Source organism: Spea bombifrons, chromosome 8, assembly GCF_027358695.1.
Source record: "Spea bombifrons isolate aSpeBom1 chromosome 8, aSpeBom1.2.pri, whole genome shotgun sequence".
In the NCBI taxonomy this organism is placed as follows: Eukaryota; Metazoa; Chordata; class Amphibia; order Anura; family Pelobatidae; genus Spea; species Spea bombifrons.
Window position 1 is genome coordinate 8,072,577 of NC_071094.1, and position 21,331 is coordinate 8,093,907.

Sequence of the window (21,331 nt, forward strand, 5' to 3'; positions counted from 1 at the left end):
AATTGAATAAGACAGAACAATGAATATCTTTTACACGATATAATGTCTAAAGCCGTTTTCTGCTGTTTGTGACTTTTATGACTATAGAACCTTGTGAGATCCTTATACAAACATTCTGAGCTTGTGGAAAAGAGGGACACCAGAGGAGGAAGGAGGGGCAGAGGGATTTGGGTCCCAAAGAGGGACTGTCCCTCCTTAAATGGGAAGTTAGGACATTGCATCTGTGCTTCCACGGCGAGATCAAATAACATCCTGCTTCTGTCCACGCTAGCTTGCTAATTTTGCCACAAAATGGGTGTACCCTTCTAAGGTGGCTAGAGCAGCATAATCCAGGTGGAGGACTGTCCTCATTAAATCAGATGTTTCTCTTGTCTCTCCACAATTCTTTTGCAAGGCACACACCATATTTATTTAAACATAATCAACAATTCAGGGCTGGACCGGCAATTCCGAGGCTGTCCTGACACGTTAAATCCAGCAGCTGTCTGTATAGGTCCGCATAGGTGCGGCCAACGGCTGGATATCCGCTACAGCACACAACACTTTTATACTCGCATAGTGTGCAGACAGGCCGAACCCGGAATTCAGGCCACCACCACGTCACTATTAATTATAACTGATTACATTTTTTAATCCTCACCGTAAAGTACTAAAATGACTACTTCATAGTATGAAACGCTTTTTCTTCTCAGTTCCCTTCAGTTGTCTTTATTATGATAAATGTAAGGCATATGCTCACTATATTAGGTCTGTTTTAAATGACCATGTAACCTCTTGAAGGTGTGAGAAGATTTACATTTTAACACATTGAGTGTCAAATGTTTGGTATGGAGAAGAGCACTTGTGAATATGACCACTATGTAAAAGCATTTAACAGCAAGTACTATTACCTCTGTGTCATTTGAACGCCTGAAAAAAAGATATTTTGGGAACCCCTAAATTAAAGGACTACATAAATAGAAAACCGATAATATTGTTTTCTCACCTAATCTAGGGTGCCTTGGTATGGCAGAGGAATGCTAAAATCTGGGACATTGGAATCGGATAACAACTTCTGCAAATACCCACATGAGAAGGAGACAGGACTGGGGACAACATGTAAACTAAGGAAAGGGTGTTGTGAAAATGGTCAAGGCCTCAACAGAAGGACGTAGACGTTAATCACAAAAAGAGTAAATTGGGAACAGAAGTTAGTAACATCACAACTGGTAAATCCCCAGCTTGAGGAATGGAACACCTTGTGTTGCGAAGAAAGGCGAGAGATAGGATATGATAGCATTATAGAAATACATACAGGGACGATACCAGCCATTTTCTGATGATGTGTTTATTAATAGGACTGTACAACTAACAAGATATCATCCACTCAAATGTAAAACAGCAAAGATTTATCTAAAGTAAGGACAGTAGGGATGTGGAAGTCACTATGCACAGACATTGTGCTATTACATTTCATAGATGCCTTTAAATACAGGCTAGATGACTTTTTAACAAAATACAATATACAGGAATATAACTGTTCATAAGGACAAGATTAGTTATAGCTTTTGTCTTCCTTTTGGGCAGAATTTGAAAATGATTCAAGGTGGTTTTTGCCTTCGTCTGGAACAACAGCAAGGTTGAACTTGATGGACTTTCTTTCCTCAACCTAAATGACTATGTTACTATATTATGTTAAGTGTGGCTTACTTTTGTCCCTGTAGTAGCCTGTTAGCAATGAAATTGAATAGGGATACCAAATTGTCAACTTTTGTGTATACATAAAACCATAGAATTTGACAGCATATAAGAACCATCTCGCCCATCGTGTCTGCTCATTGTTCCTGATGTAAAGACTCAGACCTTAATCAGTCCTTAGTTTTCTCTCAGATTCAGGATAGCCATATGTCTATCCCATACATGTAGAAATTTCCTCCCTGTAGTAACCACTATTATTTCTGCCGGGGGGCTTTCCACTGATCTGCCACCTTGTAAAAGTGCAGCAACCATCGGTAGCATTTTAGTAGTTGCTATGGCAATTCTACTACTTTTACAGATAATTATCACTAGAATTGCTCTTTATAAGCAACCCTCAATATATTGTGTTTTGAGCAGGAGGTTCAGCAGCATGTTGTGGTTCACTAGTGAGATGGGATTAAAGAATAGAAAAATCATCAGACCGCATCAGCAAAATGTCTTCCGGAGGTTGTCTTCAAGGTGATTTTTGACAAGTGATTGAACCATCCTAGACCCACACCAAGCATGTTGGAGTAATGCAGAGCCTGCTTGCAGTATTCATGGCGCTATTGTCATAGAAACAATATGGAAAATGTCCTGAAATAAACCTACAAAACCGGACATCAGCTTGTTCCAACTAATAGATCAAGACGTCTTACTAGGATAATTACTCCGACAGTTCTAAAGTTATCTTATTTAAATATTTTCCTTTAAACGTCAGTAGTACAAGATATTTTGTAAAAAGTCTGAGTACACTTTAAAAATAACTTTTGCAGTAGTCTTATAGCTCAGATCATCTAAAGATGGTCGAATGTTTTCATTTTTAAACCATGGCGGTGACCAGTGGATAGCATCATGTTTTTGGAGTGGTTTCAGAGTCCACAGCAATTTCATAAAGACTACTCCCTGCAGTGATGGCAAATGCTGTAGATATTATATTTCAAACATTCTCTTCCAGATTCGGTAAAGGAAGATCACCACATATACCATGAGATCCTTTTTACGCTTTACATGTATTGTTGTTTAAGGGGAATAATAATACTGAATAAAACAGGCAAAAAAGACAGAATCACCTTTTCTTGTCAAGAAAAACACTTCTTACATAAGATGGTAGCTTTTTTTTATTACAAATGACCACATGTCAGTCTTATAGAAGATGCAAATCAGATCTCTAAGCAGCATTTCTGGACCAGTGGAGAAGGGGGATATGACTGTCCTATGCAGTAATGCTTTGTGTTCCTCTCATTCATCGGTCATGTTTACAACTTTGTATCAGGTATATAAGCAGAGGTGAGACTTTATTGCTTCCTTTTCAACCAGGATCGGGCAGGGAGAAGATCTGTAACTTTCCTTCCCTCCTGCCTGGAACAGATTGCTAAGAAGACTAATATTGGTATCCGCAACAGCGTAAATTGGGAGAGACCAATCCAGTGACGTCCAATACAACTGGTTTGAAGCTCTTGGTGAACATTATGGGTGTATCTGCCTGCCGTGCTAACTTGGTCGTCAGCTGGCAGTGGTTTGTTCCTCAATTTCTCTGGTGATTAACATGGATTAATATCCTGTTTAGTCACAGCTTCGGTTGGAGGACCCCTTGCCATCGCCTAAGAGGACTATATGGTATCCACAACTGCGGAAATTGTCAGAGACGAAGACAGTGTGGGCTGATGAGTAAAACCTGGTTTGAAGCTCTTGGTGCATTCGTTGGGTGTAACTGCCTGATGTGCTAAATCAGCCATCAGCTGGCAAGTGGTTAATGTCCTCAAGGTGGAATATTCTATTATATGAAGTGTTGGGCAATACTGTAATGTGTGTTGAGCCTGGAAAATCCACCATGTGCTGTTTTGAGCAACTATTTTACTACTTTGGTTGATCCCTATGTGGAAATATTACAGACTTCCATAAGATAATCTTATCACAGGACCAGTTAGCTCTAACTAGTAGTTTAAATTGAACAAATAGTTTACGTTGAATCGGTGAAGGCATAAAAAGATACATGTATGTGTGTGTTTACCTGACAATATGTAAGGTTGGAAGAGCTGCTGAACAGAGTCAAGAAATATTTGTACCCTTGCTTAATGTAGAGGATGAAGTGAATAGCAAATGCATGTGATTACTCAAAAGATGAACTTAGATGTTGAAATATACATAGCATTATTTTAATGCTGGTAATTAGCAATAACTAAAAGAAGACAGGACAACGTACTTAAAAGTTTCAAATATCAAATTTATGTAGGGGTATATTATAAGGGAAACGTTGGGGGGAAATGTAAAAGATGAGAGAAATTCACATTTTGCAAGTTTCTCCCTCTTCTGTCACGCATGGTTGTTCATTCTTCGCTCTCCTTCTGTAGAATAAGTAAGAAAGCTATTAGTTTATATCTGTAACAGTAAAGGTTTCCATTGTACGGTTTTTGATTTCTACAGCACCATTGATAATGACATATTCATAAGCCCTAAAAACGGGTTTTATTGGTGAAGGGCACCACTAGATGCATACCTTGCCACCAATGTCACGGCTCTTAGCTCTGAGCTTGTTCACTTGGGACTCTGCAATGTCTGCTCTCTCCTCTGCTTCTTCAAGCTCGTGCTGCACTTTCCTGAAACGACCCAGGTGGATATTGGCTTGTTCCTCCTGAGAAAGAGCAAAACGGGAAAATATGTAAGCAATTATCCTCTGAAAGTGGTTGAAAACTTCAACCTGCAAATTCCATTTAGTGGTTTTAAAGTTTGTCAACACTAGAAACTACAATATTGTCTATAACCAGGAAATTGAATAAAACCATTCGGTTTTTCAGTACTTACAGATTCCTCGGCCTGCCTCTTGTAGGCTTTTACTTTCAGCTGCAGTTTGTCTACCAGATCCTGCAGTCTCAGGACATTCTTTCTGTCTTCCTCTGTCTGCAAGATGGAAAAAAATGATAGATTTTTTTACAAAGAGCAGTGACATGTTAAGAGATGAAAAATATCTTTGGTTAAAAATATAATGTGAACAATGTTATATATGTTATCAACTAGTTCCAGAACAAGTGGTATTTAAACCACTGTTGTTTTAGTTATTTCTAACCTATCAGTATACCTTTTACTTTTATTCTAGAAACCATTGACTATTGTGATTACCTGATATGTCAGCTCCTTCACTCTTCTCTCATATTTGCGAACGCCCTTCACTGCTTCAACACCGCGCTTCTGTTCATTTTCCAGTTCATTTTCCAGTTCTCTTACCTACAGATTCAAAATGAATAGAAAAACCATTAAACTTGATCTACAGTATATAAATATATATATAATCTCATTTATCCTACTACTGTATTGTCATACATACTCTAGACTCAAGCTTCTGGAGCTGCTTCTTTCCTCCCTTCAAAGCCAACTGCTCAGCTTCATCCAGACGGTGTTGCAAGTCCTTCACGGTCTGCTCAAGGTTCTTCTTCATTCTCTCAAGATGAGCGCTGGTGTCCTGCTCCTTCTTCAGCTCCTCTGCCATCAGGGCAGCCTTTGGTAAAATGTATAAAATAAATGAGTAAGAACAACTTAAACAACTGAGAGAATGGAAAGTAGACTGCTAAAAGATAAAACATACATCTGTGATGGCCTTCTTAGCTTTCTCCTCAGCATTTCTGGATTCTTGGATAGACTCCTCAGCCTCATTCTGGAGCTGAGCAATGTCATTCTCAAGCTTCTTCTTGCTGTTGATTAGGCTGGTGTTCTGGAATAATGAAGAAAATAGTTTAATATCCGGTTTAGGCATGTTCCATGAATGCGAATTATTTGGTTTGTGTGGAATGTGTTTTACCTGTGAGTGCAGAAGCTGTACACGCTCGCTTGCATCAAGAAGCTCTTGTTCTGCAATCTTGCGGGATCTCTCAGTCTGTTCCAGAGCAGACCTAATCTCCTCAATTTCAGCTTGCTGCAGGTTATTTCTACGTTCAATCACAGCAACCTGTTCCTTGAGATCTTCCTGTCCTCTGAGTGAATCATCCAGCTGAAGTTGGACTTCCTATAAGACAAAATATGACACAGTAAGCAATTTGTTACACTATAAGAGATAAAGGCTCCTTTAATTTCCATAAAGTGACAAAAGGTATACCAATCTTTACCACCCTTCAGAAATAACTGGCTCTGAAAATATTTCCAAGTACTTAATCATGATGAGATAATGCTGGGGTACCTTGTATTGAGCCTGGATATTTCTGAGCTGTTTCTGTGCATCTGCAGCCTGGCGGTTGGCATGGCTGAGTTGGATTTCAAGCTCATTCAAGTCTCCCTCCATCTTCTTCTTCAGTCTCAGAGCGTCGTTTCTGCTTCTGATCTCAGAGTCTAGGGTGCTCTGCAGAGTATCAATAACTCTTTGGGTGTTCCTCTTCAGCTGTTCAATCTCTTCATCCTTCTCTGCGACTTTCCTGTCTACCTCTGATTTCACCTGGTTCAGTTCAAGCTGAATGCGCAGAATCTTGGCTTCTTCGTGTTCCAAAGATCCCTTTTATTGCAACATAAGATAAATGTATTATTGTTTGGGAAATGTCTAATAGTTCCTATCAAATCAAACACTAAAGGATAGTAAGGAAATTAGATTGCTCCAGCCTCCAATGATATCGAACAAATACCTCTGCTTCCTCCAGGGCGGCCTGAAGATCACTCTTCTCCTGCTCAACCTGCTTCTTGGATTTTTCAAGTTCAATAACAGATTTTGCAGATTCACCAATTTGTTCAGTCAGATCTGAGATCTCCTCTGAAAAAAATGGCACATAAATTAATTAACCTCCTCAATTGAAATGTTTCTTTGCTTACTATAAATGTCACCAACGGTCATGTGAATATTGGATAGGTATGTGCAGGACTACCTTGCCCCGGTGAGTGCACATCGCTAGAACAATATTAGTTGTAAGACATATCTCCGTATATTATAGGGCTATCATATGCATGTAAGGCCCCCAAAACACTTTTAATCCTATGCATCATTTTATGTAATTATTTTCTTCTGGGATATGTAGTTCTACATCCTTATAAACCTACAAGGATAGTGATCCGCACTGCCAGTCTTGCAGAGGTCTCACTTGATCATCTAAAAAACCAAAAATAAACTTACGTTGCAAGTTCTTGTTCTCCCGTTTTAGGGTTTCAACTTGTTCCAAGGACTCTTCATAAGCGTTCTTCAGCTTGAAGATTTCAGTGCTCAGGGTGCGGGACTCCTTCTGAACAGCCTCCAGCTCAGCCTGACCCTCCTCATACTTCTGTTTCCACTCTACCAAGACCTTTTAAATCAATCGGAACTGTTATAAGGTCTGAATTTTAGACATTTGCCACAAAACCACAACAGGATCATGTTTTCTTTGTACCTTATCGAAGTTCCTTTGCTTCTTATCCAGAGCAGCTGCTGCACTGTTTGCTCTCTCAACATCAACCATCAGGTCCTCAACCTCAGCCTGCAGCCTCTGCTTGGTCTTTTCCAAGGAGGCGCATTTAGAGTTCACGGCCTCTACCTGCTCTTCAGCATCCTGTAAACGCTGAGCAAGCTTCTTCCTGTAAATGCATCAACATTGTTAGTAAACTATTTAAACTTTTACATCAGATTTACATCAGATTTGTTTTGTAAGAACATACTTGGCCTCCTCCAGCTCCTCTGTGCGCTGAATGGCATCAGTCTCATATTTGGTCCTCCATTGAGCAACTTCACCATTTGCTTTGGACAAGGAGCGTTGAAGCTCAGCCTTGGCTTCTTGTTCCTCCTCATATTGCTCACGGAGCAAATCATTGTCGTGACGAGATGATTGCAAGGCATGAGCGAGGGCGTTCTTAGCCTGAGAAAATAACGTTAACCTTTATGTGTTATAATAAAAATGATATTTTTGCAAACACATTGTTGCTTGAGATATCTTAAAGACAATACTTCATAATCAAAATGCACTTTATCTTATGTACCCAGACTTAGACATTTTGGAGTTACCTTTGATTCCTCCTCCAGTTGTCTCTTGAGTTCTTCTACTTGTTGGGTAAATCCTTGCTTGCCTCTTGAGAGCTGTGAAATCAGTGATTCTCTCTCTTCAAGCTGACGGGAAAGTTCACCTGGAAGCAATTAGAAGATATAATAGGACATTGTTTACACTTTCTATTGTAACCAACAACAAAAAAATATTAATAAATCTATTCATAACATTAAATATTTTAAGTACCGTTCTCAGTTTGGAAGCGAGCTCTTTGAGCAGTGAGATCATTGAGAAGACGCTGGTTCTCATCGTCCTTTGCCTTCACTTCACTGAGTTGATCCTCAAGCACACGGTTTACTTTTTCAAGGTTGGCCTATAAGGACAAGTATTGGTATTAAGACTTATATACTTAAAATGTAATTATAACAGAGTGAAAAAAAATAAAATAATCTGACCTTGGATTTAGAGATGTTCTCAAGGTTGCTGGCGAGATCATCAATCTCCATCTTAAACTCACTCTTCTCTTTCTCCAGCTTTTGCTTGACACGCTGCAGGTTATCAATTTGTTCCCCAAGCTCAGCAACGCTGTCTGCTTGCTTTTTGCGCAGAGCAGCAGCGGTGGCTTCATGTTGAAGGGTGGCTTCTTCCAAGTCACGTCTCAGTTTCTGGAACTCAGCTTCACGTTTCTTGTTCATCTCAATCTGAACAGATGTTGCACCTCCAGCCTCTTCAAGTCTTTCACTAATCTCTTCTAGTTCCCTGGAGAGATCAGCCCTCTGTTTCTCAACCTTTGCACGTGCTGCACGTTCTGCTTCAATTTCCTCCTCAAGTTCTTCAATGCGAGCCTGAAGAACCATAACTGATTACTACACAGAATCTAAAATATTGATTACAAAAGTGAATGGTTTGATAGAAACAGATATACCTGAAGTTCCTTGATCTTCTTCTGCAACTGAGATCCAAGAGACTGCTCATCTTCTATTTTGCTTTGGAGCTGGCTAATTTCAAATTCCTTCCTGTATAAGATACATGGAAGACATTAAGTCACTTATTTGAAAGTACTGAACGAATAATAATGATAAAGATAAAGAAATAATACTAACTTCTTGAGTTTTTCCTCAGTTTGCTGTTTGTCATTTTCAAGATCCATTACAGTTTCCTGGGAAAGCTTCAGATCACCTTCAAGTTTCCTCTTGGATCTTTCAAGGTCAAGACGAAGCTTCTTTTCTTGTTCCAGAGAACCTTCCAGCTATAAAATAAAAACGTATGTTGAGATCCGGTCCTAGTGATAAACCGCAATAATGTTTGTAGATTCTGATAATGTAAATAAAACACTATTTTAAACACGTGCTTACGTCATCTACTTGCTGTTCCAGCTTAGTCTTGGCCTTTGACAAGGTATTGACTTTGTCCTCCTCAGCCTGCAGGTCATCCAGTGTTTGCTGGTGAGCCTCTTGGAGTGCTTTCTTCTCCTTGCTAACCTTGGAGATATTCTCATCAAGTGTTGCCATTTCCTCTGTGAGGTTCTTAACCTGAAGTTAAAATGAAAAGCATTAAATGAAAAGCTCTTTTCTTGTCAAGCAGTAAGTATGACATGTGGGATTGCATTGAGAGCTTCATACTTTGTTCTCTGTGGCATGCTTCTCCTTTTCTACTTTGGCCAAGGTGAGTTCCAGGTCATCAATGTCTTTCTTCAGCTCAGAGCATTCATCTTCCAGTTTCCTCTTCTTGGCTGTGAGTTCAGCATTGCTTTCTTCTTCATCTTCAAGTCTCTCTGTAATTTCTTTGATTTTAGATTCCAGTTGGATTTTGTTCTTGATGAGGCCTTCACATCTTTCCTCTGCATCAGCCAAAGTTTCACCTTCCTGTTGAGTTACAGATTTATATTACAAAGGTGCATTGCCATCTTTTGCAGAGATAGATTAGATTAGATAGATAGATAGATAGATAGATAGACAGACCAATATTAATTATTTACTTACTGACTGAACCTGCAGCAGTAAATCATTCTTCTCCTGCAGTAGGGAAACCATTTTCTCTTCTAGTTCCTTCTTTTTAGCTTCTGATTTCACAAGGGCTTCCTTGGTCTTCTCAAACTCTTCCTTCATGTTTGCCATCTCCTTCTCAGTTTCAGCACTCTTCAAGAGAGGTTTAATCTTGAAGTACAGTTTCATCCATGGCCAGTGTTTGACATTCATGAATGACCTGAGGTTGTACTGAATGACGAAGATTGCCTCCCTATTTGAGATTAGAGGGTTAAAGAGTAAGTTTCTGTTGGATGGTAACTGCTTCCACAGACTATTTTTGTTTTCAGGGAAATAGATTACTACCTTCTTTCGACCATTTTCTTGAACTCTGTTCTCATCAAGAAACCTCTGCAAAGAGCTTGAGTGCGGGTAATAAGTTGTGCCAACTTGTCATCTCTCATTTCTTCCAGGGTACCCAGAAGACCAGCTTTAAAGAACACCTGCAAACCAGTAAGTTTTGATTAAATGTTCCAAAAAAGAATCATGCAATATAACTTTAAATGCTGTAATACATGTTTTTATACCTTTGTGTGGCCAAATTTGTATTGAGTGTGATCAATATCAATAGAGCCAAGCAGCTTCTCAGAAGCCTTCTTGCTGTCAATAAACTGCCCGTCTGGAATTGCGCTGGCGTTCAACACTTTATAACTTTATTTAAAAAAGAGAGAGATAAGATTAACATCTTCATGAGTTTACTAAGCAATAATGTGATTTGATGATGATCACATTTTGTCTGTATTGTAGATGGAAGTTTAACTTGTGAACTTAATGGAATGTAGCAACTATAGAAAATAATATAACCATTCCCAATATATTTTGGCTCAAATGCATCCAAATAGCTGATTATGTATTATCTTTTAATTTATAGATTATGAAAGTTTGGTGGCTTTTATTATTGCATGTAGTTTCAAAACAATAAGAAATATAACACAAATTAATTAAATTAAGGAAAATCACCGTTGTTTGAAGTCACCATAGAGGATCCTGCTGGGGAATCCTTTTCTGCAGATTCTAATACCTTCCAGCACACCGTTACATCTCAACTGGTGGATGATCAGATGGTTTTCCATGATACCTGTGGGCGGAAATTATGTTAAGTTTTATCACATTAGGGACACTCATCCTGGAGAGGAATCAGAGTGTATATAAAAATACTACATGTAAACAAAATCTTTACCAGGAGTCTTGCTCTCATTTGGAATCAGACAACGCACAAAGTGTGGGTGAGTGCTCCTCAGGGTGCTCATCAACTTGTTCAGATTTTCCTGGGGAACATTGCAAAGCAAATCAGTTCTCCTACATAACAAAATCACCCAAGTACACAAGAATGCTTATAAAACCCACAAAAGGCCAGACTGTCACTCACAACGTGGCCCTGGCATTTTAAGACCAGCAGCCGATTGCTGGATATGCGTGGCCACATTTTTATCCCCATGTAGCATGCAGACAGGCTTATTTAACACCAGTTTATATATATAGAATGGTGTTAAATAAATAACATTTTATTGCCACTTGTATTGGATCATTCAATTATTTAAATGGGATGTCTTTTACATTTTTTTTTTAAATAATAATATTATTCTTAAGTTATGCATCAAATAAAAATATACTGACCCTGAATAAAGCAGATACAGTTTGGAAGGAAGATCCCTTCTTCTTCTTTCCACTCTTTGCTTCGGCTGTTTAAAGGAAATTAAAAATAATGATATAATATTAAATAGGTGCATGGGCCAGTTCTCTGGCTATTTTCAGGGCAGATGTCCAATACCCACCATCAGGATTAGCGTAGCTTGAATAGAGGAAGGACAAGAGCTTCATTGGTGATTTCTGGTACAGCTGGACAACAGACTCATTGAGTGGATCCTTGTTCTTCTCCAGCCAGCCAGAGATGTTGTAATCCACGGTACCAGCATAGTGGACCAGAGAGAAGTGAGCTTCAGCCTTTCCTTTGCCAGGCTTGGGCTTCTCAAAGTTCTTGCACTTGCCAAGATGTTGTTCATACAGCTTGTTCTTGAAGGAGGTGTCAGTGGCCTTGGGGAACATGCACTCTTCTTCAAGGATTGAAAAGATACCCATTGGCTGAAAGGAAAAACATTAGTGAGCTTATTTCAATGTCACCGAGTAATGTTTTATGGCTAGTTGGGTAGTTTTCATCTCAGGAACCCACCTTCTCAATGAGCTCAATACAGGCAGCGAGATCCATACCGAAGTCAATGAATTCCCAGTCAATGCCTTCCTTTTTGTATTCTTCTTGTTCCAGGACGAACATGTGATGGTTGAAGAACTGCTGCAGTTTTTCATTGGTGAAGTTGATGCAGAGCTGCTCCAAGCTGTTGAACTGTAGATGGTAGAAAGTGGTTTTACGACATGTTGGCTATTTGTTCCGGAAACATTATAAAGGACATTTAAATGAATATGGACTTACATCAAAGATTTCAAAGCCAGCGATATCCAGGACACCAATGAAGAACTGTCTTGGTTGTTTAGTGTCCAGCTGCTGGTTGATACGTGTGACCATCCACAAGAACAATTTCTCAAACACGGACTTGCAGAGGGCACCAACAGAGTTGTTAACCTGAAAAACACAGTCATTTGAAGAGTTTCAGGCCATTAAAAGAAATCTATCAGTCGATCAAAAGAAATATTTGAATATTTAATGAATAAATACCTGTGGAACAGTCTGTCCTTTTGTGACAAACTCATTGCCGACCTTTACTCTTGGGTAGCACAGAGCCTTTAGCAAATCGGAAGAGTTTAAGCCCATCAGATAAGCAATTTTGTCAGCAACTGAAAAGTGAAGATGCAAAATATTTATATATATATATGTACAACATGGACAAACTGTAGAAAGGATAACTCATGGATATGAATATAGATAGTGAATGGATAGTTTCCTGTCTGTTTCATGTGAAATGATACAAACCTTCTGTGCCATCGGGTTCAGCCTGCTCCTCTCTTTGTTTCTGCTTGAATTTCATGTTACCATGGTGCATGACGGCTCCTGTCAGTTTGTAGATGCCTTGCTTTTCTTCTCCGTTGAAGCCCAAGATGTCAATGGCAGACTGGGGGTAAAACAAGTATAAAAAATGAAACCTGTATTCATAGTATTATTGCAAGGATGTTTTTCTACAGATATTGTAATATACTGCCGTGGAATAGGATGGTGTGATATACATCAATAATTGATAATACTTACATCAGTGGCCAACAGTTCCTCTTCATCATCAATACTCTTCACAACAATCTCACCTTGGCTGATGGAAGGGTAGTCGTATGGGTTGGTTGTAACAAGAAGCATTTCTGAAGAAAACAAAGCAAAACATACAGTACAGTAGTGGCATTATGACATTATTATTATGATTTATGGGGTATATATTGTTTGTTTATTACAGGACCATAATATATATACTGCCCAGATGGATCTAGTTGTTTAACTTGTTTTGGAGACGTGAAAAAAGTTTTAATTACCAACGACTTCTGGTTTCTTGTTTGTCAGGATCTGGTAGAAGATATGGTAGCTTCTCTCAGCAGACAGCTGGAAGGTTACTCTGGATTTCTCCAGCAGATCTGCATAAAGAAATATTCATGAATGATCACACGAAATGATGGAAACAGAGTAAAAAGAAACAAATCGGAAATATACACGGAATCTTACATGTTTCAATATCTGCTGAAGACAGTTTTCCAGAAGTTCCGAAGTGGATTCTGATGAATTTACCCTAAAAGTGACAATGAGAGTTCAGAAAATAAAGTAACAACGGGGAAATTATATGGCTTGAGGAAGAAGAGAACATTACTTACGAAGCGAGAAGAGTTGTCATTTCTCACTGTCTTGGCATTACCGAAGGCTTCCAGGAGAGGGTTGGCCTGGATAATTTGATCTTCCAGAGTCCCCTGTCAAAGTTAAACATGTATTAATATGGTACAAACTGGTCCAGCGTTGATATTAGCCTTGGAACTTCACCTTAATCCCAAAAATTGGGATCGTTTTAGAAAAAAAGAAGGAAACTAAATTGGATAAGGGAGTGGGAAATGGAAACTGGAATAACACCGAGGAGTATAGAAGAAAAATGGAAAAGAGAAGCAAGGAAAATCAGGAATGAAATAACGATATGAGAAGAGGGAACAACCTAATCGGATAAGTTGGAGAATGAAATCATCTGGAAAGTGGCCCCATGACCCCACATTATTTGATAAGAGCTGTGATGACTGTATTGGTCTGTGTAGCATTCTATTTCTGGAGTGTTATAGTTGACTACAGCTGATGCTCTAAAATATTACCTTCATACTGTTGGCTAGCTCCTTCTTTTTCCCACTGTCTCCAATAGCAGCAATTGTTGCAAAGTACTGGATGACACGTTTTGTGTTCACAGTTTTTCCTGCACCAGATTCTCCACTGGGGATTAAATAAAGAGTAATATATGACTTGGAGAACATGCAAATAAATGGCTGAATTCAAACAAATAATAACACATTTTACTTACGTGATCAGGATAGACTGATTTTCACGATCTGCAAAGTAAAAGATGGGGATTTGTAGTAGGTAAATCATAGTCTAGTTTATATATATTTTTAAATTCTATATATATATTTTTTTTAAATCACACTCAGTTTTACTATATAGTAAGGCTATGTACCTGTTAACATGGACTGATAGGCGTTATCAGAGATGGAGAAGATGTGTGGTGGAGCTTCCATACGCTTCTTTCCTCTGTAGCCGGCAACAACCTCAGGGTTGTACACTGGCAGCCACTTGTAGGGGTTTACAGTGACGCAGAAAAGGCCGGAATAGGTCTAAATAAACAATTTAAACATTTTATATCGTCCGATCTGTACATAATATAATAAATAATAAATAATGATTTCTGGAAAACAAAACAATAAACAACTCAAGCCCATTTAATGGGCCGAACTGTATTGTTACTCAAGAAAAAAAAATATAGATATATTTTGATGATTATTATATTATATTTAATCTGGTGGTCTATTTTCCAAAAGAAATAATAATATTGTTAATATTAAATTCGAGTAAATTATTGTTAAAAGCATACTTATTGAATCAATAAACAGTGCGAGCTACATTTTTGCAAAGAATAGTTGGCATAAACAACTGTAACTACAATTATAATAGCTATAGCACTGTGTATTAGCAATACATCAGATTTACTTTGATACGTATGAGGCCGGCAAATGCAAACTTACGTAGATCATCCATGCTGCATAACGTTCTTTCAGGTTATACAACACAGAGGCTTCATTCAGATGGGTCATCATGGCCATGTCTTCAATCTTGTCATACTTGGGAGGATTTTGGGGGTAAACCTGGCTTTCTTTCACAGTTACGGTCTGGAATAAAGAAAAAAAAGGTTAATTTGAATGTATCACCAGCAGCTACCACAAACAATGTTAAATAACTCTTCAAATTACCCTTCCATCTTCGGTCTTCACAGTGAGTTTTCCGTCTTCCCGGGCTGTGACTAAACCTTTGACGTAGAGTTCCTTTTGATCGTCTACAAAGCAGGTGTTCTTGGCATCGAAAGGCCTGTTCTGGGCCTCCAATCTTTCTTTATCTGATTTACGGAGAAAAGGAGCAGCCGGTCCAAAGACTGCCATCTCCCCGTCGCCCGACATGATTGCTGGTGTTTGTACCTGCAAGGCATATATTTCTGTGAATTACATTTCGACTTCAATGTATAAATAGCTAAATGTGTAGAAATACTTCCAAAAATTGGTAATTGTAATTGTCACATGACATTAAAGCTCTGATTCTATCATTCAGTTGTAAACCAGATGTAGACAACCTCCACACACTCCTGTTTCCTCTTTAAACGTGTAACTACAAATCCAAATTATGAGGCTTTTTCATAATACAACATTTTCAATAAAATACATTATTATATTTACAAAGAAAGAGGCAACATTTCAAAGACAAAATTAGATATATTGTATTCCCCTCTACTGGTTTGATTTGGTAAATTTTAATGGTAATGTTTAATCTACAACACTTTGTTCTTCCAGCCACACTTGGACATATTTTTGGTGATTGCTCATGTCAATTGTAGCCCTACAACATCTAGAAAACTCCCCCCACAAAACATGCAGTTCATTTTCTACCCTTAATTTAATTTAAAGTTCTGTTCTGAGAGCTGCCCCTTCAGCCAAAGGTGCAATCCCTGCTACCCAGCCCACTAATCCAACAAAATATTTTATGTCATTCTGTCCAACACCAAAATGGAACCAGTAATGGTATACACTGCTACTTCTGTAATGTCTAGTAATGGCCCAAAAATCTTAAAATAAGGGCAGCCTGGGCATCAAATATCATCTCCACACCACTGGCATCAGTCAGATAATAGTGCCATGTGCACAGGTACTGGCATCATATATTTACAGTACCAGTACCTTCCACTGTTTCATCTAGGTTTACCATTAAACCCAGTGGTTTCCCGTAAAGTTCCATCAGCAATGTAGTTTGCTCGACCTGCTAGGGCTCTGATGCATAGAAAGAAGCATGGCTTATCTTACACAAGTCTTTCTCATACAAACTTGATGTTTCGACACAAGAAAGAGAAGAAAGTTTTAATATTATAAGAAAAAAAAAAGACGTTACTTTTAACGGGCTTACCCTTCAGTGATGACTGGAAGAAAAAGTCGGATGTCCCCCCTAAAAAGAAGGAGAGTGAGACTAATGAAATAAATGGTAGACATTGTTATTTTTTACAGATTGCTATAGATTTGAAATCATAAAAGATCTGTTCTAGAAGTGAATAAGCATAATTTAATCATGAAAGGTTAGCCAAGAACTAAACAGTATGTGTTATGCATCTATGATATAATTTGGCTTTTGCTCTTCTATGTTGGAGAAGTGAGAAAAGTATTTTCTTGTAGTCGGTTCCGGCCCAGGTAGGAAAAATGGTTGTTAAATAATGTAGCCCCTAGACACAGTCTAATGTGTGCAGCATGAAGAAGTGGCCAGTACAAGACATCCAGCACTTACCACAAATAACGCCTAACCACTGAGAGCCTAAGACCCAGCTTATATAGTGTGTCCATCTGCTAACTCAGCTCTCTCTACTTATGGAAGGGGTCTTCACATTGCCTTAACTGTGCATGAAAGCCTAAACCTGTGTGTCCGTCACAAGTAAAAATAACTCGCATAATTTAGAAGGAGACTGACTACCCCAGGATGCTGGGAAGCATCTGCTCCAACATTAAGTGTGCGCTAGAATTAGTTTTTACTAATCAATCTAAATACCTTCAATGCTCAATACATATCATTCACATATGTGTTCTGCATTATATATTTATATATATACCGTATATATGTATAGAGAGAGAGTTAGCTGATCTGCTTTTTGATTCTTATGAGTGATATTTAGAAACCCTGTTACCTTGTCGGTAAATGTTTTAGCATCTGTTGGCAGTGTATATTACATACACCACAACATATGCTGTTCTAGGTAATATATATATATATATATATATATATATATATATATATATATATATAACTTTAGTGTACATTATGATAAAACATATTCTATGTTTTGAGCATGTCGTAACGGTGCTGTACATTGTGCATCAGCATATTACCTATGCTGTATTTAAAGTATATCGTATAAAGGCACTGTACACCGTGTATAAATATATCACATGAAGCCTTCTCAGTGTGGGTTCTATGACACAGAAACAAGCAACAACCAAGTCTTTGAGAGAACAGCTGCCACATAAGCTGTTCCCAGGGGCTACATAAATAGATAGTTTGGTGCCATCATAGATAGAAGCTTCGGAGATAAACTGAAACTGCCCTTAACATGCACATGTAAATTACAGATTATGTGCACAATGAGTATGGATCACCAACAGTTGTTTTATTTATTTTATATATTTCATTTCATGGGCAAATTACCCGTAATCTTATCACTTGTGGGTAGTAAGTAGCCTTATGAAAGCTCTACAACTTACAATGTTTATCCGTATATATATTTATACTTATAGATTGTAAGCTTATGAGCCGGACCCTCTTTACCTAATGTGTGTCTTAGTATGGTAGTTCTAGTTTTGTCAGACTTTGAATGTATGGACTGTAAGAAGCGGGGCATTAATTTTTGGCCCTATATACATAAATAATTATTAAATAATTATTATTATAATGAATGCACTTTTATTTCCAAATTCTATACCATCTCCTACAAAAACCATACCAAAAAACAAACATTCATTGTTTAGCATTTCTGGATCAGCTCGAAAGTTAATATCTATCTATCTATATATATATATATATATATATAGATATCTATACATACATACACACATACTGTATATGCGCTTACAACCAGGGATAGACAAATCTACATAGAATTTTGGAGCCTGAGAGAAATCTTTAGGAGCAATAAACTAGATGATGTTGCTAGAAATCAATGTAAGATGGAGCAAGGATTTAGACCCTGGCAGTAAATATTAGGAATCGTGGCTACATTTTTACATTAGGCTATCGTGGATAAAGTTCCTTTTAGCCACACTTCATGTGCATTAGCTTTTCTATTTTAGGATATTTAAAGAAGAATGTGTATTACATTACAATTATATTATATATATACAAATCTATAAAATAAAACAACTTGTATGTGCCATTTACCTGAAAATAGAATTCTAAATGAAGTGTTCGTATTATATATTGGTGTGTTATATAACTATTAATGGTATTTTGTATTGATATTTATTGTTTACACACTTGTATATCAATCCCTCTCCAGACATAACTCTGGGATTAGTGGCTCGTAACCAGGAACTAGGATACTTAGCATTGGCATATCCCACTGACAGCTCTTCTCTTGCATTCGGAAGCATTTATTAAGCGGCTCCTTTTCAATATCTAACTTTGAATCAATGATTTCTGTTCCAACTTTTATTGCCAGGAATAACATTAATGGGCATGTTCTTCTGCTATACTCATTATCAACGTGTCACCTACTTGACAAATGGACTTCTGTGTCAGGGATATTTTAGCTGCTACAAACTGACATTAATCAACTGACACGTCCCTTGGGAATTCAGGCACCAAATGTTAAGACATTCATGCGCAGCAGTGGAAGGCAGAAACCTTCGGGTCACATAGACTGGATACTTCTTCAATTATATTGTAATAGTTCCACAAAATTCCATTGCATATTAAAACTTTTCTTTTATCCTCTATGAGGTCCAACTTGGTCTTAAAGAAATGTTGTGAGCCCGTTACATATTAATTTCATAGCATGCATGTTAGAAATATGTGTAAAATACTTTAGCAGTTATTGGTAGTAAAGATTTACTACATTAACTAGAATATGTTATTTACCCTAGAGTGCCTCTAGAGCGGGCTGAAAGAATCTGCCCCATTGCTTTACATTTTCTTGATAGAGCGTCAGCAGATCTGGGTGCCTGATTACAAATGACGAGGATACTGAATTACAAATAAAATGAAAACACACGATATATAAAATGAATGAATGCAAAATGCATGTAAACATGAACACTAGTTAAGACGTAGAGGTACAGAAGGAGAGGAGGATCCTTCTTTTGCAAGCTGTTACAATGGACACTTTCTATCCTAGGGAGACTTTAAATGGAAAAAAAACTTTGTTCCTCGGTTTTGTCCAAAGTATATGTCTCTTTGTGACATTGATGTCATGAGACCCTGATTATGATGTCATGATGATTTAGGAAGCCACACTTGTGTAGTGATGTCAGCAACTTTGATGCCCATCAGTGCTTTGGGGGGGGGGTTACAGCAGTAACATGCTAAAAAGCTCTGGAATTAATTATTTGATATTTTACTCAGGTCTCTGTCCCAGGCCTCTTCTTATTTTTTTAGATTTTACAAATTTTTTGTACTTTTTTACAGTACAGGGGAGGGCAGTAGGTGAGTTCCTTTCACTTTACTTAAAAATATATTTTAAAATGGTAACAATATATTACAATAGCATAACATTTACTGAATGCTATGCTTTATTTTTAATGTATTCTGAGTAATGCTAGGTGGAACATGTCAGGAAAGAAGAAGCGAGATCTTAAGTTTGTAGGTATGGACAGTGTAAATCTTACGTGGACTTGGAGAAGGGGTTGCTAGTGTGGTCTGATCTGGGTACATCATCATTAATGGTGGTGAAGAGAAGAGGAATTGTTTAGAAGCTAGAAATAGATTAATACAAGCATATGAATGAACAGCGGTGTGAATTAAAGATGAGTACACGTTGTTGTAGATTGTTATGTTGGAACAGTCTGTTACTCCTTGTAACAGGTGGGGACCTAGCGACGGTACAGCATAAAGCGAAACGCAGCCGTCATGTTTCCTCTAATTAGCCGGTAAGGGAGAGTGCGGGATATGCACCTCAATATTAGGCAAGAAAGCTTGAAAAAACGTAAACATGTAAAATAGGAGTCCTTAAGAGAAACAAGGAGGAATTAAAGTATTCTTCTTGGTTGACCTAGCTAGATGCATCTTGTTAAATGTCTGTGTTTGCCTCGTTGTACTTTTTGTGTGAGTTGGCTGTAAAATATATCGTTAAGGTTATTCAATTTAGCATCACAAGAGGCTACTAAACATATTTCTTGGGCTGTTGTATAATAAGCACTGTCTTGAAGGCTTTTGCTGTTCTGAATAAGGACCTCCAGTTGCTGTTGCCATTCTTACTGATCAAAAAGAAATGTTTTCAATAGCATGTGTTGGATGTTTTTGCTTTTTTCGAAGGCCACACATAGTGTAAACTAGGAAAATTAAAGGTTCTCCCAGTTTGAGAGGCTAGTAGATGAGCAGTCAAATAGTCAGTTGGAAAAAGGATTATGGTGAGAAGAAAAGGGAGAATTCGATGAAAAAGGTGTAGAGGGACCTTGGGAGAACCAAGTCAGGGAAGATAGTTTTAAAAGAATAAGTACCACCCTTTAAACATTGTAAATAGTCACAATAACATAAATTGACTCTCAGAGACCACCCAATAATCCAGGAGATGTTCCTCTTTTAGCGACATTTGTACATGAAATTTTACACGTTCTTTACTCTGGAGAAAATAGCACCATCTGTTACCGAAAAAAGCAGGGTCGAGGTTGTGCAGCGTATGCAGAAAACCGCTTTGCACATAACCCTTTTGAGTTGGTTGAGTACTGATATCTGTAACCTATACATGTTTGTTTGTACAGTTGTTTTAGACTCAGAGCTGGCCAGCTGCTTCCCCCTGGCGATTTTTAGACTGCAACCTCTCCAACCTAGCTCTTGTCGGCACAAGAGGGAGGTTTATTTCAAAGGATGAGAAATGTTAGGACAAGAGGTCAAAGTACAAAACTGATGAGGTTTAGATGTAATACAAGGACGTTCTTGTTATACTGAAAGGGTGGTAGATAAGTAGAACAGCCTCCCAGCAAATGTGGTAGAGCTAATACAGTGAGGGGAGTTTAGGAACCTTTTACACTATCACTGAATCCTTTCTGTGCTCGTTTACGGTTTTTTGTAGTCCCTTTTTGTGAATGTGTATTGGGTAGGACTGGATGGTGTTCATTGAGACAGTTCTGCTTATCGTGCATCAGCCACCTTTATTATAGAGTCACTGACCCCCCCCCCACCACCTCATTCTTGGGGTGAATATCAATCTATTCCATTCTATTTTAAAATATGTACCGGCTCTTATA

The 21,331-nt window shown here is 38.1% G+C and overlaps 1 protein-coding gene across 1 annotated transcript; it reads right to left on the bottom strand.

Annotated features, from left to right (window-relative positions):
• Positions 1-3,922: 3,922 nt before the first annotated feature.
• LOC128503732 (myosin-4-like) lies at positions 3,923-16,709 on the bottom strand. Its single transcript, XM_053473913.1, has 41 exons — positions 16,668-16,709; positions 16,296-16,334; positions 15,098-15,319; positions 14,873-15,016; positions 14,308-14,464; positions 14,155-14,182; positions 13,952-14,066; positions 13,472-13,564; positions 13,326-13,389; positions 13,139-13,237; positions 12,867-12,970; positions 12,594-12,732; positions 12,339-12,457; positions 12,096-12,245; positions 11,838-12,008; positions 11,443-11,749; positions 11,285-11,349; positions 10,848-10,935; positions 10,628-10,745; positions 10,195-10,318; positions 9,974-10,110; positions 9,626-9,881; positions 9,266-9,508; positions 8,999-9,175; positions 8,747-8,892; positions 8,569-8,659; positions 8,099-8,488; positions 7,890-8,016; positions 7,664-7,782; positions 7,321-7,517; positions 7,056-7,239; positions 6,806-6,971; positions 6,324-6,448; positions 5,888-6,196; positions 5,513-5,716; positions 5,300-5,425; positions 5,042-5,212; positions 4,837-4,941; positions 4,522-4,617; positions 4,217-4,351; positions 3,923-4,064 (listed from the first exon to the last, which is right to left on the bottom strand). The coding sequence occupies exons 3-41, from the start codon at positions 15,299-15,301 to the stop codon at positions 4,047-4,049; spliced, it is 5,811 nt and encodes a 1,936-aa protein (XP_053329888.1). The 5' UTR covers positions 15,302-15,319; positions 16,296-16,334; positions 16,668-16,709; the 3' UTR covers positions 3,923-4,046.
• Positions 16,710-21,331: the final 4,622 nt, after the last annotated feature.